This window comes from Solea solea, chromosome 16 (assembly GCF_958295425.1).
Source record: "Solea solea chromosome 16, fSolSol10.1, whole genome shotgun sequence".
In the NCBI taxonomy this organism is placed as follows: Eukaryota; Metazoa; Chordata; class Actinopteri; order Pleuronectiformes; family Soleidae; genus Solea; species Solea solea.
Genome location: NC_081149.1, coordinates 24688621 through 24711806, shown reverse-complemented (window position 1 = coordinate 24711806; position 23186 = coordinate 24688621). Strand labels below are relative to the sequence as shown.

Sequence of the window (23186 nt, the reverse complement as noted above, 5' to 3'; positions counted from 1 at the left end):
CACTGACCTGAGAACTGTGTGAGAGAAAAACTGACAAAGTAAAGGCTAAATAACTAAATACCAGAGTGGCTTTAGAATATATATATATATATATATATATATATTAAATCTGGTATTTAGTTATTATATATATGTATCATTTATTTTATTATTTCAGTTAGATCAATATTTCGATCCACACTCCATACCAGATGGTGGCGGTAATGCATCGTTGTTTGCCAACCGCCATAAAACCTCAGAAAAGAAGAAGAAGAACAGTGCGTGACGTACTTCCTGTCACTTTCCGCGATTCGTAAACGGGACACCCGTTTCCTTGTGCGAGTGAAGCGAAGCAGGTTCAAACATGGCTCAGTGCGGTGTGTTTTGTCACAGGCTGTTTCACACTTATGTTAAAAACGTACAAAAATGCAGCGCCAGGTGTACACACACCTTAGTACGGTGGGAAACCCGACCGAAGAATGCGCTGTTACCGCGGAGAGAAGCCCGCTGCTGCCTGGTAAGTCAAAGCTAAAAGTTAGCCACCGCTGTCATTCACCAAACACCAAACCTCATTGAGAAATTCGACAATTTAGCCTTAACTTTAGTGGTGACGCGTTTAGGCACGACCTTTTGGCTTTAATTCTATAATGAATATGTTGAGTACTTTAGAAGATACCGTTCGTCTAATTTATCAGCTAGTAACTAAGTCAGGTGCTGTGTCCTGGCAGGTCAAACCTAGCCTGTATAGTATGAGTATCACTTTACACCTAATACCATTCGCATAATTGTCAATTTATTGTACGCTTTGGGTGCGGGACGTTAGCTACGAAGTTTATGCTTTAATTCGACAACAGCTCTGTTAAATTCTTTAGTAGAAAATAAATAAATGAATACTGCTAAACGGCAGGTTAAAGCTAGCCACCAAACTCCATTCTGATAACTGACAATTTATCGTACGCATTAGTTGCGAGGCGTTAGCCACAACGTTTAAGTTCAAGTACTAAATCAGGACTGTTGGATGCATTAGAAGAAACAATTCGGCTAGTCTTTCAGCTACCAACCGAATCCTGCTGCCAGGTATTTCAATGCATGCCGAATACCAAACTTCATTCGAATCATTGTGAACTTGACATACGTATTAGTTGCAAGGCCTTACCCACCGGTTTTAAACTAAAATACAACGACAAAGCTGCTTATATTCTCAAAAGACGGTGTTCGTCTGATTTATAGCTACAAACCGATCAAACCACTGCTCCTTGACAGGTCAACGCTTGCTAATATCCTAAAGCAGGGGTCTCAAAGTGGCGGCCCGGGGGCCACATGTGGCCCTCCAATCAATTTCATGTGGCCCTCCAAACAATATCAAGTTATAACGAGTCATTTCTATATGTTTTTATTTTTAAATGAATATATTCTTTTTGCATGATAAATATGTTTTTTTATTGTTGCATATTAAAACAACCACTTATATTTTGAAATGATCCAATCCAACTTTATTTGTAAAGCACTTAAGCAAATACAGTGGAACAAAGTGCTGTACAGAATAATGGATAAAAGACAGAAGAAGTAAATGACGGAAAAGCTCACACGAGGCAATGGAGTATATTATTAAAAAAAAGGAATTAATACGGCATATTGATGATATGAGCTCATAACGTCCACCGCAACTGTTGCTATTCCCAAAAAAAAAAGTTGGGCTTTTTTTTTTTTTTTACTTGACTGGCCCCCGACTGAGCAGACAAGACCGTCAGTGGCCCACAGGTCATTTGAGTTTGAGACCCCTGTCCTAAAGCGTGGTGATGTGACTTTATACTGGACTCCATTGAAAAATTTGGCGTACACATTAGCAGCCAGGCGTTAAAATAAGCTGGTTCATTTAGGTTTTCGGTCAACAACTGAGAACAAAGCTGGCTAATGTACTGTGGCTGTCATTTCATACCAAACTCCATTAAAATAAATGGTAGATTAACAAAGCACGAGTCTAGCTGCACTCAAATTTCATGGCAGAACAATTGCGTTTGAGATCACGTAGAGATCTCCAGTTTTTCTATCATTATGTCAATGAAATTACGCTACTGCCTTGTTCAATGTAGTTTGGCTTAAAGCCTTGTTACTGCCATCTTAAAATACATGTAAGGGAAACAATGCATCCTTATGCAACTACTTTGTTCTTATAGCAATGTGGCATTTTTGTTATACTGTAAAATTGTATCCTGACTGGTATTATAGTGTTACCCAATAGATACATAAATAAAGTTATGTATCTATCTATCTATCTATCTATTGCAAACACTTTGTAATGCCTTAACAGCCTTAATCAATGTATGTAACCAAATCTCTTTTTCCTGTGTTTAATCATTGACAGGTGAATGTGAGTCAGAGGCAGACCTGCAGATCAACACACCGAGATTTTTCCTCCACACTTCCACCACCGCCACCACGGGGTGAGCCTAAGCAGTCCGGGGTCAGTGACCAGAGTTTTACAAAAAGCCAGTTAAAGATATAGTCACAGGTTTTGGCACCTATTGTGTTGTCAGGAGCCAACATGAGACATGGCTGCATGTGTCACCTACTAAAATCTATGTCAGCTTAAGTTGGACAGACTTTTCTAACAGGAAACTGAAGTTTTTAAACCGCTCACTCTCCAACACCAAACTCCATAGAGAAAATCTGTGATTTTAGCTTGTGGGGACACAGGAGCTGCTGGTCTACTGCTGCCTCATGTGGCCACTTTGTGTCACTGAGGTAAATCTGAAGGAAGGAATTCAAACATGAAAGTGACAAAATAAGACATTTGAATTTAGTCATGGGAGGCAGCAGTAGATCAACAACCTCCTCCCTTGGATTAGTGGCTAATACTATATTTTATTCCATTTTGTGAAGTTGTCACATACAATAAACATAAATTCAAAACAACTCAAAGATAAAGCATGAATTTAGCAATTATTCAATCAAATGAAATTTGATAATATTATATATTGTTAATGTTGTCTTTAATTTTCTTGCTGTATTTTGCTTTTTATATAATATGTGACTATATATTGGGCACTTAACTATGGTATTGCAGTTTTGCACAAAAGGTGCTCTGTATATAAAGTTTGTAAATGTCAATTTAAGCATGATTAAACCCTAAAAATATCCCTCTGTATGTGTTGTCTTACTTGTTTTCATCTCTGTGAAGCCTGTGACGTGGAAATCTTTAGCAATAACCTTTGCTATTGGAGGTGCTGCGTTGGCAGGGATGAAGTATTTCAAAAAAGAAAAGGAAGAAAGTGAGTATTTTCACCTGCACACTCACTCTAATCATAGAAGTCATGAGGACTTTTAATGAGCGAGAGAAACTGTGGCATATTTGAATCCAGTTCAGCTTGTGATTTATTAACAGTCAGAATTAATTGAATCCTTAATTGCCGCAGTGATGGAGAAAGAGAGGAACAAGTCGATCGGTCGGCCGGCGCTCGGCGGTCCATTCTCGCTCATTGATCACAACAACAAACCCGTCAAGAGCGAGGATTTCCTGGGCCAGTGGATCCTCCTCTACTTTGGCTTCACGCACTGTCCCGACATCTGCCCGGACGAATTAGAAAAGATGATCGAAGTCGTGGATGAAATTGGTAAAAAAACCTTCTCTGTTCTCACCTGGATCTTCTTCTGGATTGTTAAACGAAGACTTTATATCACGTTTGTGTTCGTCTGACAGATGAAATAAAGTCTCTTCCAAACCTGACGCCTCTCCTCATCACCATCGACCCCGACAGAGACACACCAGAGGCCATGGCCGCGTATGTCAAAGGTATGAAAACAAGGTTTTTGTTTGTATACTGCATCTGTGTAGTTTTAATAATAAGAGCGAGTGAGATCCAGGAGTTTTCTGCTTGTGACAAGTGTGTGTAATTGTTTTCAAATCAATATTGTTGGGTTTTCATAGCATTAGAACAAGTTTTGGAATGAGGTCAGACAGGGAAGTGTGTTTACACTGCGGGAAACTTACCACAGGAGTTATTGTTATTTTATGTTTTGAACAACCTCAGTTTTCCTTGTTAATGAATACATTGTCAGTGCTACACAGTTTTATATGTAATGTAACAGACTGGTCTAGACACAGATGACTCCCATCATCCTCTAATGTCAGTGAGGATGATGGGCCAGTGATTTAAAGTCATGAGGTCTAAGACTCAATGTGATAGAAACAGCTTTATTCCTGCTCCATTTGCTCTTTAAAATAAGTCTTAGTAATTCATTTTATTTACCTCACTTGTCTGATTTATTGGATGACTGACTGATTTTTTTCATGTCTGGGTCCATGTTTTGTGTCATTTTAAACTGCTTCCATCACATCGTGGTACTGTTTGGAATAATAAAACCCTGAATCCAGCTCCAACCGTTCCATTCTTTGGCTCCCTTCCCTTGAGTACAATGGTACGGTCAGGGTGGAGCTAGACTGGTGTATCATGGTTTGGGGCTGCTTATTTTAGTACTATTCCTCATGGAAATGCAGAACAATGTGTGCCATACTGTACCAAACTGAACTGTTTCACTCCTAATGCCTTCCTCCTTTTTTACTGCAGAACAAATCCACCTTTGGATATAAATTAAAGTCACCTGAACCTGATAATTACGTTCTTTTCAGAGTTTTCTCCGAAGCTGATTGGCCTGACGGGAACGACGGCAGCGGTTGAGCAGGTTTCCAGAGCCTACAGAGTTTATTACAGTCAAGGACCAAAGGACGAAGACAACGACTACATCGTGAGTTATAAACGTGGCTCCAGTGCTACCATCACCACATTTTAAGTCCCCTCCTGAGGGAGACACCGTGTCAATTTCGTCCTCTCGTTGACTGCAGGTTGACCACACCATCATCATGTACCTCGTGGGTCCAGGCGGAGACTTTGTGGAGTATTTTGGACAGAACAAACGGAACGTGGAGATCAGCAGCTCCATAGCAGCACACATGAGGAAGTACAAGAAGGAGAAGTGAGCCGTGACTGTCCTCAGGTGTCTCTGGTCCACTTTGTTCATCACTGCAGCTCTGTTTTAAAATGGCACTTATTATTTATTTTGGCGGCACTATTATATAAAAAACTTTAAAAGGAAAACACATCTTAAGCCCCTTTTGATTTTGAGCTCCATGATTGTTGCCAGTCAGTTTGCAAAAGACTGGAAAAGTCCTTCCTGCTCCAAACACCAGTGTCTCTGTCTCCATAGATAAATGTACATTAAGAGACATTTACTGTGTTTCATTGGCTTTATTTGTGCTGTGTTTGTGGTTTTACACGAAGCAAAACCATTTCCAGAGTAATAATACTGATCAAAGTATCTTTAAACTCTGCCTTTTTGCTAATATGAGGAAGAACCGATGTGGATGATGTACTGATACCAAAGAATCAAGAAGAAATCTTTGGAAACGTGTCCGCATGACTTCCTGTTTGTCAGTAGTTGTGCAGCTTTTACGCAGCAGCAGAACAACTCTGACAGATCACATCAAAGGTATCGTGTGCAGTCGGCTGTTGATATAAAGGGTGATTTGGACGAGAATGTGGACGTAAAGCTGTGTACAAACCTCCTCGTCTGAGGAATGAGGAAAACACTGGTTAACAGCCTTAAACTTGAAGAAGCCACTGAATATATAATAATGTTTGTTTGACTCCTGCGCCGTGATAACTCCCATCTGTTCATTCAAAAGCACTTTTCCCTCTGTCTGGTAAATAAACTTTAATGCTGCGTTCCATTTACATCGGAATTGGTAGCGACATCAAAGAAACCCAAAGCGTTTGTTTTTGTCCTCTTTTTAAATTTGCCCTGAAGCAGGTCCACGTCTCTGCAGATGAGCCTCTAATCCTGTACAGATGCACCGACCGTCCTCAGATCTATTTTTCCACCGGCGGTGACACATCAGCCTCTTCCCTGCGAAACCAGCTGATGAGGATTTGCTCTTTCTTGTTCCGTGACCCTGTGACCTTTTCATCCTGCAGCCTCCTCGCGGTCAAACGTCCACATTTGGAGACATGTCCACACTGTAAGTCCTCGTCAGCTGTTGCCAGCTGTTACCTTCAAATGACTTTAAGAGGCTGTTAAATCAGCGATTAGCCTGGGAAAAAATGCAGCTCTATTCCCTCTTGATTAGAAAACTACGGAGGAGGATCAGGGCCACGTGTGAAAAAGTGTTTGGAAACGAAATAGGAAGAATAAAGGTCAGAATGTAACTTTAATCTCAGAATTCAGGCTGGTTTGTTTTTTTTTGTTTGTTTTTTCATTCTGGGGTTTGTTTCCCAAACATCTTATTAATCCTATTCTGTACAAAACTTTATAATTTAAGAAATGTAAATGTGGAAATTAAAGGTTCGAAACACAAGACTGATTTATGACTGACTAATATATTAAAAAATGAAATAGGTTAGTTAATGCAAATCTTAAGTGTGAAATTGTGTTATGGCAACTAAAATATAAGATATAAGGCAAAAGATAATCAATTAATCAGTTAAGAAAAATGATTAGTTTGACATCTGGGAAACGCTGATCGTTTGACATTTTATCAAATCGAAAAGAACATTTTGAAAAATGATCCAAAATAGCTCATTAACTTACTTTCTAACTTGCTTTTAGCTTATTGTCCAGTTAGCTTGTTCTTGTTTGGGTAAAAAGTAGAGATGTAAATAAACATATAAAATGTTCAAGAAAACATGGACAGTTATAAAAAGAAGGTAGAAATATCAGAATGAAGTGTAAAATATTATAAACTAAAAGTCTTTGACACATTTCACATCCTCTTCAGACAAAAGTTCTTCACATATTTGTACCTTGTTCCATTTGTTCCACCTCTTTATTTATTTATTAATTATTATTCTACGTCATACTCCGTCGACGTGTTTAAAGACGTCTTTAATTTTCTCAGGACACGTTCCAAAAATATACGGACATTGTGCAGACATTTGTCTTGACTTTAATCCACTTAATCCAGACGAAGGTTCCCTCAGAGGTGAACAGTCGTTGCTGGGATGGTGAACATGAAGGTCACGATGTAAACATAATTATGTCGTGTTGTATGTAAAGACACTTTTCCTAAATCACTAAATCATTATCACTGTAGACGACAATTGTAATTAATACCTTAAAACAAGTGCTTCACATAGTAATGAAACAATAATAAAATAATTCAAATACAAGTACACTTCACCATGTCAAATAATAAAAACTAATAAAATAAACCACTGTAATTGATAATAATGATGAACAATGATTTAAAGGAAGATTTAAAGCTGATGACATTTGACAGCACAGAAGTCAAAATGTAAAAATAGTTCTTTGCGGATCATCGCCTGTTTGTTGCTGTCGACATGTGATGTTCTATCATCACATGAGGATTGTGTGGATTATTTCTGTGTCCGGTGGACATGGATCATGACACTGCCACGTTAGGGGCCGTCCGTTTGTCTCCATCCTGATAAAAGGGAGCGTCAGCCTCCTGCTGAGAGAAAACGTGCGCTGTGTGTCACCAATCATCGATAACAGTCGACCTCCATTATCTGATCTTCTCATCACAGAAGAAGTTCTTCAAACTGGGAGCTGATTCTCCTCTGGTACGTTTGACACAACAACAATAGACTCACTTTAAAGATACTGTATGCGATCTCTGATGTTTGTTGTTGTTAAGTTGGCCAGTTCTGTTTGTCCTTTTGTCATCAACTTCCTGTCTACAGTTTCTGACGGATCAATACACACAACCGATAATGTTTCTCGTTCAATTTTGGTAACAAAAAAAAAATCTATTTTATTCTCATAATATCGCTACTTTCATTTCTCGTAATATTACGTCTATTGTATTATGGCAACTTTTCTTCCTTGTAATGTTGCAGCTTTATTCTTTTACGATGGGACTTTTTTTCTCGTTACTTTCTTCTTGTAATATGTTACTTTCTTGTAATATTGTTACTTTTTTCTCGTAATATTATTTTCCTCTTGTAATATTGTTACTTTCTTCTCGTAATATTGTGACCTTTATCCTCATGGAGCCTTATTTGCGTACGTTTTTATAATATTGTGACTTTTTCTTGTCATATCACATTCTCATAATTTTGTGATTATTCTCATAAAGTTGCGACTTTTGCTTATGTTATTGCAGCTTTATTCTCTTAACATTACAACTTTCTTCTCGTAATATTGTTACTTTCTTCTCGTAATGTTATTTTCTTCTCGTAATATTGCGACCTTTTTCCTCATAATGTTGGAGCCATATTCTCGTAATACTACAACTACATTTTTACAACATTGCTACTTCTTGTTATATTACAACTTCATTCTCATGATTTTGTGACCTGTTCTCATAATTTTGCGTAATTTTCCTTATAATATTGCGACTTTATTCTTCACAATGGCCCTGATACACATTTACTAATACACAAAAGAACCATCACATCTCTGTCAAATCAGATATGAACAAAATGTACTGCATGTCTGCAGAATCAGACACTACCGTCAGACTAAGTTTCATCTGGATCTGACCCAGATTGTTGAAGTCCCGTTGAACAAGTTCATTTCAAGTTTATTTAAGCTTAGTTTAGTTTTGTTTACATTTGTTTACTTATTGACATTAAGTTTAGTTTAGTTAAAGTATTGTTAAGTTACATACTACTTTTTTAAATTAAAGTATTGCTTTCCTTTTTGTGTCAAGGCACCAGCATGAGCACGGACGCTGAGATGGCCCAGTACGGGCCGGCCTCCGTCTTTCTGCGCAAACCTGAGAAGGAGAGAGTGGAGGCTCAGAACCGGCCGTTTGATGCCAGAACCGCCTGCTTCGTTCCAGACGCTAAGGAGCTGTACATCAGAGGAGTCGTTCAGAAGCGAGAAGGAAGCGGAATCACTGTGAAGACTGAAGCTGCTGAGGTGAATGTAAACACATGATATTATATGATATTTTTTTTATCTGTGGTTGTATGGTTGATTTTTTTCAATACTCAATTCCCTGAGACTGCCACCAGGTGGAGAACTGTTTCCTTAAATCAAACTGGGAGGGACCTACACACAAAACTAAAAACTAGTTTGTAAACCACTCGCTTTCCCACACCAAACCCCATAGAGAAAATCAGTGATTTTAACAACACAGGACAAAGGAGTTGTTGATCCACTGTTGCCTCCATCACTAAGTTCAAATTCTTTTTGTCAATTTGGCATTTAAAAAAACTTAGTTCAGATTAACCTCAAATCACTGATTTTCTCTATGGGGTTTGGTTTTGAAGAGTGAGTGGTTTACAAACTTCAGTTTCCTGTTGGAAAAGTCTGTCTAACAGTGAGATAAAGACCTGGACATGTGACGTAGATATCGTAGACTTAAGCTGATGTGGATTTTATTGATTTATATGTATATGTTTGCATAAACATGCATAAAGTAATTTTTTTTTAGTTTAATAGAAATCATTTGTTCACCATTTAAAAACAGAATATCAGGTGATACAGATATGGCTGTACATGAGCTACATTATACACAAATTTGCAGTTATTGTCATACTTTATATCGAGATTTGGGTCATGATAATTTGCCATCGTTAAGACATTTACAAAACAAACACTGTTTGAGGCTGTAGCGGCACAGGACAGTCAACTGTATGCATGATAAAGTGTCTGTCCCTCATAGAGCGATTCTCCACAATCCCTGTAATATCGCTTTGATCACATAGAATCTCTGTTCTCATGCTCCCTTTTTATTCCTCGTTGCTGTTTCCATTATATTTTCAGACGGTCACAGTGAGGGAGGAGGATTGTCATCCCATGAACCCTCCAAAGTACGACAAGATCGAGGACATGGTCATGATGACACACCTCAATGAACCGTCCGTGCTGTTTAACCTCAAAGACCGTTACGCAGCGTGGATGATTTATGTACGTATCCATAGCGACATTTTCTTCTATTTATGTGATCGCACACATCATGTATTTATGTATGATTCACAAAATATTATCCTATCGTTGCCCATCGTTTGTAACGGTAAACAATTTGTTTAGCTGAAGTCTTCCTTTTTCAACCCGTGTTGTGTGTATATATATATGTGTGGGTGTATGTGTGTGCTGATGTGACCATCTGCTGTCCGAGGATCTCAGAAATAGTCTGATTTTTGTATTTTTCAAAAGACTTCTTGCTTTTACATTATTGTTAAGGCCCCTGTGTGGAAATGATACCGCCCCCTTGAGGAATTCTGACTTATTACACAACACTCCCGGTGTCTTTACGTGATGTATGCCTTAGTCCATATAATGTTATTGTTGTGTTTGTCCTGTGTTAATTGTTTATTATTATTATTCGTAGTAGTATTATAACATATCCAGATATATTCTTCTTGTTTTCAAATAAGCTGTATATTTTTTTTTTTTTTTATCCACAGACTTACTCCGGACTCTTCTGCGTCACCGTAAACCCGTATAAGTGGCTGCCGGTGTACGAGCCACAGGTGGTGGCGGCCTACAGAGGCAAGAAGCGCATGGAGGCGCCGCCACACATCTTCTCTGTGTCTGATAATGCATATCAAAATATGCTCACAGGTAAGAAGGAATCACGATCGGTTATTAAGCATTTAAGACGCTGATTTTATTGTTTCAAAGTAAATACACAGATACTCCACATGTTCTATAAATAAAAAAGGCTTTTGAAGTTTGTAACAATCCTGACAAACACAAAATGGTTACATTTACTGTAGATACAGCGTTAAACAAAGTTGATATTTCTTTGACAGATCGCGAGAACCAGTCTGTTCTGATTACGTGAGTCTATGTCAAATAATCAAAAATATCTTTCTGATGAATAATATGATATAGAAATTTAAGTTTGTATTATTTCTTTATTCTTTGCTCAAAGTGGAGAATCTGGTGCAGGAAAGACTGTCAACACCAAACGTGTCATCCAGTATTTTGCCACAATCGCGGTGGCTGGTGGCGACAAGAAAGAGCATGTGTCCGGAAAAATGCAGGTGGTGTAAACATCTATCACAGTTTGAAACAGAATGACCTTTAAACACTGTCTTATATATATATATATATATGATACTGTATATCACCTATATTTCAAGCTGTTTAATATCAGAATGAACTCAGTAGAAGTTTTGAGTTCTGGTTAAGATTGTTTTCCCATAGAATTATGTTAATGATATTAGTTATTATGGGTATTTATGATTTGTTGAAGTCTGGACATTATGTTGTTTTTTTGTGTGTTGGTACATCTCTTATTGCTTTTTCTGACTAAAGAGGGGAAAAAAAGTAATCCAACAATATTTGATACTGAAACAAAAACAACAACAACCATGTCTTTGTTTTCCAGGGAACTCTGGAAGATCAAATCATTTCAGCGAACCCTCTGCTGGAGGCTTTTGGGAATGCTAAGACTGTGAGGAACGACAATTCCTCAAGATTTGTATGCGTCCACTCAAAATGTGCAAACAAGTTATATTTTTTTGTGACCAAGAAAATGTTTTAGCATTCACGTTTGTCTTATTCGATGTTTCTCGTAGGGCAAATTCATCAGAATCCACTTTGGAACATCAGGGAAACTGGCGTCTGCTGATATTGAAACCTGTGAGTTTGTCTTTGCAAATACTGTCATGTTCATGACCAGAGAGTATGCTGCGGTGTTCCTCAGGGCTCAGTGACGGGGCCGTTGCTCTTTTATCTGTATCAGGTTTCAGGTTTAAACTATTCAAATATATTTTCCATTTTCTGACTTCTGGTATAAATCTGGTATTTCATTCGTAGACTTGCTGGAGAAGTCGAGAGTGTCGTTCCAGTTGTCTGAAGAGAGGAGCTATCACATCTTCTATCAGATACTGACTGGGCACAAACCGGAGCTCATAGGTTCAGTCAGGCCATTGTTATCCTGCATTATTAGATGTACTGTACATTTTGTAAAGTTATTTTTGTGTCTCCGCAGAAATGCTCCTCATAACAACAAACCCGTACGACTTCCCCATGATAAGTCAGGGTCAGATCTCCGTGGCCAGCATCGACGACAAAGACGAGCTGGTGGCCACAGATGTGAGCTGCCAGTCGCATTCAGGGACTTTTTTTTCAGGCATTTCATTGGCTTCTACCAATAACTGAATGTTAACTTCAACAGACGGCCACCGATGTCTTGGGCTTCACCAATGAAGAGAAAATCTCAATCTTCAAGCTCACTGGTTCTGTGATGCATTATGGGAACATGAAGTTCAAGCAGAAGCAGCGGGAGGAGCAGGCGGAGCCTGATGGCACAGAGAGTGAGGCAGTTTTTTTTCATGAGCTGGTTTGTTGTTGTTGGTGAAGAGTTAAATAATACTAATCATTTAATAAATGGTTTGTTTTTTTGTGGTAGTTGCAGACAAAGTTGCTTTCCTCATGGGACTGAACTCTGCTGACTTGTTGAAAGGCCTTTGTTACCCGAGAGTGAAAGTGGGGAATGAATATGTCACCAAAGGCCAGACTGTTCCTCAGGTACAGCAGCTTTTTCCAGTGTACAGAATAAAACTCAAATATAGTTTAGAGCAGGGATAAGAGGGCTAAAATCATTTGAAAATATCTTAAAGGTTACTATATCTCTTGTCTTCCTTTTGAGATGAAATATTTTAATCTGGACAAATTTTACTCGAGTTTACCACTTTATTGTTTTCCATCCATTTTCTACTGCTTTATCCTCCACATGAGGGTCGCAGGGGGTGCTGTGCCAATCCCAGCTGACATAGGGTGACATAGGGTCAACCAAATTGTTAGAAATCCAGTTTGCCTGAAGAGATTTGTCTGTTGACCATTTAATGGATCTTCAAAATCTCCTGAGCAGGTCACCAATGCAGTTGGAGCTCTGGCAAAGTCTGTCTATGAGAAGATGTTCCTATGGATGGTTGTACGAATCAATGAGATGCTGGACACAAAGCAGCCCAGACAGTTCTTCATCGGGGTGTTGGACATCGCTGGATTTGAAATATTTGAAGTGAGTTTGGACTCTTTTGTTGATGTTGCTGCTTTTTGTTGATCCTGCTCTTGGTTCTTATGAGAATGTGTCACAACAGTTCAACAGCATGGAGCAACTCTGCATTAATTTCACCAATGAGAAGCTGCAACAGTTTTTCAACCACCACATGTTTGTACTGGAGCAAGAAGAATACAAAAAAGAAGGGATTGAATGGGAGTTCATTGACTTTGGTATGGACCTCGCTGCTTGTATTGAGCTCATTGAAAAGGTAGGATTATTCTATATTTAGCGTTTTTACTTCATTTGAACACAATACCTCAAATTGGTGCCTGTGATTCATTCAACAGCCCATGGGCATCCTCTCCATCCTTGAAGAGGAGTGTATGTTCCCCAAGGCCTCAGACACTTCCTTTAAAAATAAACTCTATGATCAGCATCTTGGAAAGAATAACGCTTTCCAAAAGCCAAAGGTTGTCAAAGGCAAGCCTGAGGCTCACTTCTCGCTGGTGCACTACGCTGGATCTGTGGACTACAACATCAGTGGCTGGCTGGAGAAGAACAAAGACCCTCTGAACGAGTCCGTGGTGCAGCTTTACCAGAAGTCCTCAATGAAACTCCTGGCCTTCTTGTATGCCTCGTTCTCTGGCACCGAAGCAGGTGTGTTGGAATTGTAATTCAAGTCTTCATTAAGGGATCAAACAGATCTTATGGAACAAATGAACAGCTTATAGAGGTTCCACCATTTAGAATCTCCCACAACCTTTGACCCTTCAACCTTTGGTAAAGAGTAAACAACAGAAGAAGATTTTTTAGATTTCCTATGTTCATTAACATGTTTAGTGTGTTGGGTCCACAGACTGTGTAAAAAATGGACGTACAAGCCTAATATGATTACAGGAAACTCCAACCCAAAGAGTTTCATACCCTTCATTGAGAGGCCGTTGGAAACGACTGCTCCCAACATGAAAGAACTAATATTTGTTTGCTTTGTAGAATCGGGTGATGCTGGTGGTGGAAAAAGTGCAAAGAAAGGTGGAAAGAAGAAAGGCGGCTCCTTTCAGACCGTGTCTGCTGTTTTCAGGGTACAGAACTGACTCGATCCATCGTCTCCCGTAAAGCTAAACATGATTTTTGCTAACCTCAGCCAATAGCCTTTTAATTTGCACTCCTGGTGGAAGACCGTGTAGTTTGAGACTCCTTCACTGACCACTCATGAAGTGAGAATTGAAAATGTATGGAATCCAGTCAGAAGACAGTTTACGTACAGCAATCGAAGCTGTGGAGTGTTCGAAATTGAACCTTCAACACCTGAGAAGTGTGTTAAACCATCTGAGGTAATTACTGTGTGGTCCAGTAGAGGCCACTGTGATCTAAAGTCAAGTGCAGTGAATATGGAGGACACAAACTAAACTATACTCCTGAGCAAAGAATCATTACACAAAAGCATCTGAAAAGACGAAGAATTTAAGGTGGCAAACAAATCCGCTGACTCACCTGTTAGTGTAGCTGTTGGCTTTACTCGAGTGAGACCATGCAGAAGGCACCGCAGATGAACAATGCGATTACTGATCCACCTTATTTGACTAAAAGTAAAATAAGATTTTCCTTGCTTTGCAGGAAAATCTGGGAAAACTCATGACGAACTTGAGGAGCACCCACCCTCACTTTGTGCGCTGCCTGATTCCGAATGAGGTTAAAACACCAGGTACAGGTTTATGTGCATATGTTACGCCTTATACACCGCCTTTCTCCACATACAGAAGCTGTTCACTACGCTTGTAGGGTTAAGTTCCCAATCGATTCTTGTTGATCCGTCTGCAGGAATCATGGACAATCACCTGGTCATCCACCAGCTGCGCTGTAACGGTGTGCTGGAGGGGATCAGGATCTGCCGGAAGGGATTCCCAAGCAGGATCCTTTACGCTGACTTCAAGCAGAGGTAAAAAATAAAAAGATAAAACAAATATATTACTAGAACTTACATTTGAGATTTTATGTACACATTTTACAGGTATAGAATTCTGAATGCCAGTGCCATACCTGAGGGGCAGTTCATCGATGGAAAGAAAGCTTCCGAGAAGCTCCTTGGTTCGATCGACATTGACCACACGCAGTACCGATTTGGGGCGACAAAGGTACAGTATGCGCCTCATGGGGTAAAGTTCTTAAGTGTTAAGTGGGACCAATGAGAATAAATAACGCAGGGAACAAATCCTGACAGTGCAGTACAGTAAACGCTGCAATTGTTCACCTCGTTGCTGTAGGTCTTCTTCAAAGCTGGTTTACTTGGCACTCTGGAGGAGTTGCGAGATGAAAAACTAGCTTCTCTGGTGACACAGACTCAAGCACTGTGTCGTGGTTATCTGATGAGAAAAGAATTCTCCAAACTAAATGCGCAAAGGTAAAATTAGGACCAAAATTTGGCTCTAATTATTTACTAAGCATATGAAGGCACCACTCATACCCTTCTTTTCATATACATCACAGAGAGAGCATCTGGATTCTGCAATATAACCTGCGCTCATTCATGAATGTGAAACACTGGCCATGGATGAAGCTGTTCTTTAAAATAAAGCCACTACTTAAGAGTGCAGAGACCGAAAAGGAGATGGCCACCATGAAGGAGGATTTCATCAAATGTAAGGAAGATCTGGCAAAGTCAGACTCAAAAAGAAAGGAGCTTGAAGAGAAAATGGTTTCTCTGTTGCAGGAGAAAAACAATCTGCTCCTGCAAGTCCAGGCTGTGAGTATTTTTTGGCAAAGGAATGCCGCTGATCTCTGTCAAATCAGTCTCCAAATGATCAGACATCAGCTTTGGTCTCTTTGTTGTTGTTCTTCTTCTTAGGACTCAGAAAATCTTTGCGATGCCGAGGAGAGATGTGAAGGCTTGATCAAAAGCAAAATCCAGCTTGAGGCCAAACTCAAAGAGGTGACTGAGAGACTGGAGGACGAGGAAGACGTAAACGCAGAGTTGACCGCCAAGAAGCGGAAGCTGGAAGATGAATGCTCCGAGCTTAAGAAAGACATCGATGACCTGGAAATGACTTTGGCTAAAGTGGAGAAGGAGAAACACGCCACTGAAAACAAGGTTTGTGATTCCACTTTGATGGCTCGTTTGGTAGAGTTCTCACTGCTTTACTTTTCTGAGCCTTCATTTCAGCACAACAGAACTCTGAGCTATGATTTTATGCTAATGTTAACCAGATATATCATTTACGTTGGTAACCCTCCTAGTTTAATGTGCTAGCATGCTAACACTTAAACATCTGTTTTGATATTTATGGCAAGAAAGTTCTCTTAAGACAACCAATCTCCACTTTATGTTGGTAGAATATCAACAGTAGCATAGCGTGTTTGTTATCTGAAGATCACGGATATTTGAAGCAAATTTCATGAAAGTCCGTCCAACATTTGTCTTTAATGTTTGGACAGAAGCAGTGGACCAAGCAACATTAGCATTCCTCAATGCTAGCCTCTTAAACATGTCTAATTAACAAGTGCAGTTAATCTCTGCATGTTTTTGGACCGTGGGAAGAAACCAGAGATCATACAATGCTACACAGAAAGGTCTGGTTGAACCGGGATTCAGACTGGTGACCTTCTTGCTGTGAGGCAATACTTGCGAGCCACTACCCTACCCTGTGACCCTTTGTTGGGCCTTATCTATTGCAGGTCAAAAATTTAATGGAAGAGCTGACAGGTCAGGAAGAAAACATTGGCAAACTGACCAAGGAGAAGAAAGCGCTCCAAGAGGCTCATCAACAGGCACTGGATGATCTTCAGGCAGAGGAAGACAAAGTCAACTCTCTGACCAAAGCTAAGACTAAGCTTGAGCAGCAAGTGGACGATGTGAGTTGCGGACATGGGCATAGGCATGTCCTAACATGACGAAACATTTTCATTAACTTTGCTCAACTTGCTTTGACAGCTCGAGGGTTCACTAGAGCAAGAGAAGAAGATCCGTATGGACCTCGAGAGAGCCAAGAGGAGGCTGGAGGGAGATCTGAAGCTTACACAGGAGTCCATGATGGATCTTGAAAATGACAAGCAGCAATCTGAAGAGAGATTCAAGAAGTGAGATTAGTCCGTTGGCAGTATGTGTGTGCGAAATATGATTTGGGTTTTAAATGAATAATGTTTTGTCTTCACAGAAAAGAATTTGAAAACAACCAGCTGCTGAGCAACATTGCAGATGAGCAAGCAATCAATAACCAGCTCCAGAAGAAGATGAAGGAACTTCATGTATTAAAGCTCAGATCTTATGATCATTGTTTCTTTGTAGTATTTCCCTCATAACACATTTTTCTGATTTAAGGCCCGTATTGAAGAAGTGGAGGAAGAAGTGGAGGCAGAACGAGCAGTGCGCGCCAAGATTGAGAAGCAGAGGTCCGACCTGACCAGGGAGCTCGAGGAGATCAGCGAAAGGCTGGACGAGGCAGGCGGAGCCACGGCTGCACAGATCGAGATGAACAAGAAGCGCGAATCAGAGTTCCTCAAACTGCGGCGTGACCTTGAGGAGTCCACACTGCATCACGAGGCCACGACCGCTGCACTGCGCAAGAAGCAGGCAGACAGCATGGCCGAGCTGGGAGATCAGAACGACAACCTCCAGAGAATCAAACAGAAACTGGAGAAGGAGAAGAGTGAACTGAAGATGGAGATTGACGATTTGAGCAGCAACGTGGAAACAGTTGCAAAAGCTAAGGCAGGTTTTCATAAAAATGTAACTCACTCCAATGCTTGACCATCTCTTTGGGATCTAATTAATGTGCTCACAGGTCAGCCAGGAGAAGATGAATCGCTCACTTGAAGATCAGCTCATGGAGCTGAAGACCAAGAATGATGAAAGCATGCGACAAATTTGTGACCTCACAAATCACCGGGCCCGCTTACAAACTGAGAATGGTAGTCGTGTCCCACCTCACCTCATTCTCTTCTTCTTCTTCACTTTTAATTAAGATGTGATTGTTTTGTTTGTCACAGCTGAATTCTCACGTCAAATGGAGGAGAGAGAAAGTCTCATTTCCCAACTAACAAGAGGAAAGCAGGGATTCACAACTCAGATCGACCAACTGAAAAGACTGATCGAGGAAGAAACCAAGGTGACCACGGCTCTCACTTGTAAGCCTTAAATTTACTGGCTTCTTTCTCATGATCTTTCATGCTAACATATTTTATTGTAGGCTAAAAACGCCCTGGCTCACAGTTTGCAGTCGTCCTGTCACGACTGCGATCTCCTCCGAGAACAGTACGAGGAGGAGCAGGAGGCCAAAGCTGAGCTGCAGCGGAGTTTGTCAAAGGCGAACACTGAGGTGGCTCTGTGGAGGAACAAGTACGAGACTGACGCCATCCAACGCACCGAGGAACTCGAGGAGGCAAAGTAATCGCACACTTTAGAGTAGAGGAGTGAATCTTACACCATAAATGAGGCTGTGATTCACAAAATGGTTCTTCTACTGAAGAAGACCTGAAACCAGCAGTTGAGACTGGAAACTCCTCAGGTCAATGGTTGCTGATGTTATAAATCATATAAGAAACAAATGTTCACGATTAACTGTCAAATCAGTGAAGTTTCCCCGTAATGGCTGCTCAAAACATAAAAGAAATCTCCATGCAGGAAGGCCCTCGGGTGGTCTAACCACTCGTCCACCATGTGGCCCCACAACCACTGCTTGTTATTCCTATTTGTTTGCTGCTTAATGAGCTGTAATTCAGAGAGTAAGACTTTTTAGTAAGTTTTTCTGTCATTGTCTGGTTTTGCTGAATGTTCACCACATTTTGTTTTTCTCAAAGGAAAAAGCTTGCCCAGCGTCTCCAAGAGGCTGAAGAACAAATCGAAGCGGGGAATTCAAAGTGTGCCTCGCTGGAGAAAACTAAACAGAGACTTCAGAACGAAATGGAGGATCTCATGGTGGATGTGCAAAGGTCCAACACCTTGGCTGCTAGCCTTGACAAGAAGCAGAGAAATTTTGACAAGGTATATTCTTTGACAAATTAATTTAATACCACAGCAGTTTTGTGGTGCATTATCACTGATATAAGTGGCCAATTTTACCATAGATTCTTGCAGAGTGGAAGCAGAAGTACGAGGAGTCTCAGGCAGAGCTCGACGGCGCGCAGAAAGAATCTCGCTCCCTGAGCACGGAGCTCTTCAAACTGAAGAACTCGTATGAAGAAGCTCTCAATCATCTGGAGACAATGAAAAGGGAGAATAAAAACCTGCAACGTGAGTTATGAGAAAAGATTTGCACGTTAGAAATGTTTTCCTGAAGTTATTTATGCCATCTTTCAAAATGCAGAGGAAATCTCGGACCTGACCGAGCAACTTGGAGGGAGTGGGAAGACGATTCATGAGCTGGAGAAATTCAAGAAGCAGGTGGAGACGGAGAAATATGACATGCAGACGTCTCTGGAGGAAGCTGAGGTACTGCAAACAGTAGAAATCAATGAAATGTGAAATATGAAAGGAAGCACTAATATCTACAGGTAAATCCCAAACTGTTTCTAAGGCCTCGCTGGAACAAGAGGAGTCAAAGATCCTGCGCATGCAAATGGACCTGAACCAGACGAAGGTCGAGGTGGACAGAAAAGTGGCGGAGAGGGACGAGGAGATCGACCAGCTGAAGAGGAACAACCACAGAGTGATGGAGTCCATGCAGGGCACTCTGGAGGCTGAGATCCGGAGCAGGAACGACGTCCTGAGAGTGAAGAAGAAGATGGAGGGAGACCTGAACGAGATGGAGATCCAGCTGAGTCATGCTAACAGGCAGGCGGCTGAGGCCCAGAAGCAACTGAGGAACGCTCAGGGGCAACTTAAGGTACATTCGCAAGCTAGTTAAGTAGATAATGACTTATAGCATATGCTGGACCTTTACTTCTCTAGAAACCCATCACAGACCGGTGTGTTGATTAAGTTTAAAGTTTGACTTAATTGGAGTAAAAGATGTGCAGTATTTGTTGAGATATTTCGTTGGCAGGTCAGAAAACAACAAAGCTATGTCAGCTTTACTTAGATCACATGCACTTTCAGGATGCTCAGATCCACCTGGACGACTCGCTCCAAGCACAGGATGATATGAAGGAGCAGGTCGCCATGTTGGAGCGCAGGACCGGCCTGATGCAGGCCGAGATCGAGGAGCTTCGAGTGGTGGCGGAGCAGACGGAGAGGAGCCGCAAAGTGGCTGAACAGGAGCTGGTGGAAGCCAGTGAACGTGCAGGACTTCTTCACTCTCAGGTAGTTTGTCCTCCTTTGCGTTAAATCTACACGTGCACTGCGTTTGACAGCCGTGTCTCTTTGGCAGAACACCAGCCTCCTGAACACCAAGAAGAAACTCGATGCAGATGTAACTCAGCTCCACAGTGAGATCGAGGAAGCTGTTCAAGAGGCCAGGAACGCTGAGGAGAAGGCCAAGAAAGCCATCACTGATGTGAGTCTCTCGCGGCTTCTCATTTTTTACAGAGTTGACAAAATGAATCAGTATTACGATCACTTCTAGGCTGCCATGATGGCTGAAGAGCTGAGGAAAGAGCAGGACACCAGCGCTCACCTGGAGAGGATGAAGAAGAACCTGGAGGCGACAGTGAAAGACCTGCAGCATCGACTGGACGAGGCTGAAAACTTGGCCATGAAGGGCGGAAAGAAACATCTCCAGAAACTGGAGGCTCGAGTATGTGCTCAGTTCCCACGTCGTTTAATAACCATGATTAACATTCACACACTGAGAGGCGACAGGAAGAGATCAATGAAGAATTAAAACAACAGAATTAAAATGACTGACTACTGTGTGTTTGAGACTCACAAATTGATTTTAATGTGGTTAAAATCAAATCCTGGTCTTCATTCTAGGTTCGAGAGCTGGAGAGTGAGCTCGAAGCCGAGCAGAACCGTTCGACCGAGGCCATCAAAGGAGTCCGGAAATACGAAAGGAAGGTCAAAGAGCTGAGCTATCAGGTAAGATCCAAGCGTCTTCACGTTTATGATGAATGAAGTCTCCTGAGGGACAGAATCCCTCAGTGTCGTCTCTTCTTTCAGTCTGAGGAAGACAAGAAGAACAATGTCCGCCTGCAGGACCTGGTGGACAAGCTCCAGATCAAGATGAAAGCCTACAAACGACACGCCGAGGAAGCCGTCAGTCAAGCTCTATCACTCTGCGAAGAAATAATTACAGCAATGTGTGGATTGAGTGTGTTTGACCAGATCAATACTCGCTGGTTTCCAGGAGGAGCAGTGTAACGTGCACATGGCGAGGTTCAGGAAAGCTCAGCACGAGCTGGAGGAAGCCGAGGAGAGAGCCGACGTGGCCGAATCTCTCGCCAACAAGATGCGAGCAAAGAGCCGCGAAATTGGAACAAAGGTAACGAGCGGTTTGTGTTTGATAGAAACTGTGAGAATACTGAAATGTTAAGATGAGATGAAGTGAGATGAGAAGACATAAGATGACGAGAGAAAGATGAGATGAAATAAGACAATATGAGCGTATGAGATACATAAGAGAATATGAGATAAGAAAGGATGAGACGAGATGAGAATATGTGAGAGAGAGAATGAGAAACAATAAGAAGAGATAAGAGATAAAATGAGCCTAGATGTTTTGAGAAGATGGAAAAAGATAAAATGAGCGGAGATGAGGTAAAATAAGATGAGATCATATGAAATTAAATAATATGAGATAAGAAGACGAGATGAAATGAGATGAAAAAGACAATGTGAGGTGAGCATATATGAGATTAGACAGAGAGTGAAGCGATAAAATGATCTGAGATAAGATAATGGGAAATTAGATGAGATGAAATAAGACAAGATGAGATAATGTGTGATAAGGAACTAAGAAGAGATAAAATGAGATAAAGATGAGAAATGAGATGAGATAATCCATTTTGATGTAAGAAATGAATGTTATTCATTTATTCAAAGTGTTTTTTTTTGGTTTTCCAGACACAAGAGGGACAGGGCGAGTAACTGAGCGTGGAACAAGATTTAAAACACCAGTGTGTGTGTGTGTGTGTGTGTGTGTGTGATACTAAAGACATTAAATACACATATATTATAATACTAATATTAATATCATTCATAATTCAATGAATCTGAACAATATAAATTAAAGCTGCAGTGTGTAAATTTGGCAGATGTTTGCAGATGTGATCACTTTTGTGAAAAACATTAGACTGGTACAGCAACCGGTGTTTACTGACATTAAAATACTCTGCTTGGAACAACGTTTGCCTGGTTTTGCTTTTTGCAACGTGACAAACCGACAGTTCAACAGTGTCGCTCAGACGAGTTTGTTCATTTACGAAGCTGTTTCAAGTTCCCACCAAGTTTCCTGAAATTTGGTGCAATTTTAACCTTGTTCAGATTGTAATTTGTGCCACGTGTTAAATGCTGAACATCAGATTATTAATATATGATATAAAGATAAAAAAAAGGGCCACAATGTGAAACTGAAACAAAGTCTTCACCGATAACAACGGTGCAGTTTGTGTCCGTGAAGTGCGCAGATGAAGTTAGATTAGGTGACGTGAGGTAAAACGAGAGGATATGAGATTAGAAAAGAAACGCTGAGAAGAGATCAAATAAGATAACATGAGAATATGAGATAAACAAGGATGAGATGAGACAAGATAAGAGATGAGATGAAAAAAGATAACATGAGTATGAGATTAGATAAAATGAGAAATGATAAGAGGAGATTAGGCAATATGAGATAAGAGATAAGAAACGCTAAGAAGAGACAAGATAAGATGAGGTAATAAGATAAGAAATAAGATTAAGTTTGAGATTAAATAAAATGAAAAATGACAAGAGATGCGATAAACAAGAAAATATGAGATGTTATTAGACAATATGAGATGAGTGTATGAGAGAAGAAACGCTAAGAAGAGATAAAATGAGATGAGAAGAGAAACGACAGAAAAACATCGCTGTGTCTTCAGCGTTCGCCGTCTCTTCTCATACCAAACGGCCACAAACATAGTTTTTTATTCTGATGACTTCAGTCCATGTGAACTCAGCTCCTGTGAGACTTTAAATGGGTTCATTACACATTTTATCACCTTTAATGTGATCTCTTTACATCTGAAGACCAGCTCATGGTCCAAGACGTGTCTTTGTTCTCCTGCATGTGTTCAGATGAAGAGCCCAACTCTTAGTCCACACACAGACATCGGTGAGACAGGGACGTCCTTGTTTTGTCTCACAGTGTCCTCTTTTGTGTGAGTCCAGAACCACTGCATGTTTCTCAACTCAACAAAGACTCATAGAAAGTGTCTCTCACTGGTCCAAACC

The 23186-nt window shown here is 40.6% G+C and overlaps 2 protein-coding genes across 3 annotated transcripts; both read left to right on the top strand.

Moving 5' to 3' along the window:
* Positions 1 to 275: 275 nt before the first annotated feature.
* On the top strand, positions 276 to 6188 carry LOC131475040 (protein SCO1 homolog, mitochondrial). 2 transcript variants are annotated; one of them, XM_058652849.1, is made up of 7 exons: positions 276 to 496; positions 2345 to 2443; positions 3161 to 3251; positions 3396 to 3593; positions 3680 to 3772; positions 4610 to 4725; positions 4823 to 6188. In XM_058652849.1, the coding sequence occupies exons 1-7, from the start codon at positions 344 to 346 to the stop codon at positions 4955 to 4957; spliced, it is 885 nt and encodes a 294-aa protein (XP_058508832.1). In that variant the 5' UTR covers positions 276 to 343; the 3' UTR covers positions 4958 to 6188. The 2 variants fall into 2 exon arrangements, with proteins under 2 accessions (XP_058508832.1, XP_058508833.1); XM_058652850.1 differs by lacking the exon at positions 276 to 496 and having other exon boundaries at positions 2339 to 2423.
* Positions 6189 to 7467: 1279 nt separating this feature from the next.
* Positions 7468 to 23138, top strand: LOC131476050 (myosin heavy chain, fast skeletal muscle-like). The gene is made up of 40 exons (XM_058654517.1): positions 7468 to 7556; positions 8648 to 8859; positions 9709 to 9852; positions 10353 to 10509; positions 10701 to 10728; positions 10823 to 10934; positions 11282 to 11374; positions 11472 to 11535; positions 11713 to 11811; positions 11888 to 11991; positions 12074 to 12212; positions 12308 to 12426; positions 12770 to 12919; positions 12999 to 13169; positions 13249 to 13558; positions 13895 to 13983; positions 14519 to 14606; positions 14723 to 14840; positions 14913 to 15036; positions 15166 to 15302; positions 15389 to 15644; positions 15747 to 15989; positions 16574 to 16750; positions 16830 to 16975; positions 17053 to 17143; positions 17217 to 17624; positions 17689 to 17806; positions 17885 to 18003; positions 18085 to 18281; positions 18695 to 18878; positions 18962 to 19127; positions 19201 to 19325; positions 19411 to 19719; positions 19932 to 20135; positions 20203 to 20328; positions 20398 to 20568; positions 20748 to 20852; positions 20934 to 21029; positions 21121 to 21255; positions 21837 to 23138. The coding sequence occupies exons 2-40, from the start codon at positions 8656 to 8658 to the stop codon at positions 21858 to 21860; spliced, it is 5850 nt and encodes a 1949-aa protein (XP_058510500.1). The 5' UTR covers positions 7468 to 7556; positions 8648 to 8655; the 3' UTR covers positions 21861 to 23138.
* The last annotated feature ends 48 nt before the right edge of the window (positions 23139 to 23186 follow it).

Coding starts and splice junctions, on each gene's coding strand:
- LOC131475040 (XM_058652849.1), top strand. CDS start 344: ATGGCTCAGTGCGGTGTGTTTTGTCACAGGCTGTTTCACACTTATGTT. Junction 497..2,344: donor GAGAAGCCCGCTGCTGCCTG/GTAAGTCAAAGC, acceptor AATCATTGACAG/GTGAATGTGAGTCAGAGGCA. Junction 4,726..4,822: donor ACGAAGACAACGACTACATC/GTGAGTTATAAA, acceptor CGTTGACTGCAG/GTTGACCACACCATCATCAT.
- LOC131476050 (XM_058654517.1), top strand. CDS start 8,656: ATGAGCACGGACGCTGAGATGGCCCAGTACGGGCCGGCCTCCGTCTTT. Junction 16,751..16,829: donor TTGAGCAGCAAGTGGACGAT/GTGAGTTGCGGA, acceptor TTGCTTTGACAG/CTCGAGGGTTCACTAGAGCA. Junction 18,879..18,961: donor AGCAGAGAAATTTTGACAAG/GTATATTCTTTG, acceptor ATTTTACCATAG/ATTCTTGCAGAGTGGAAGCA.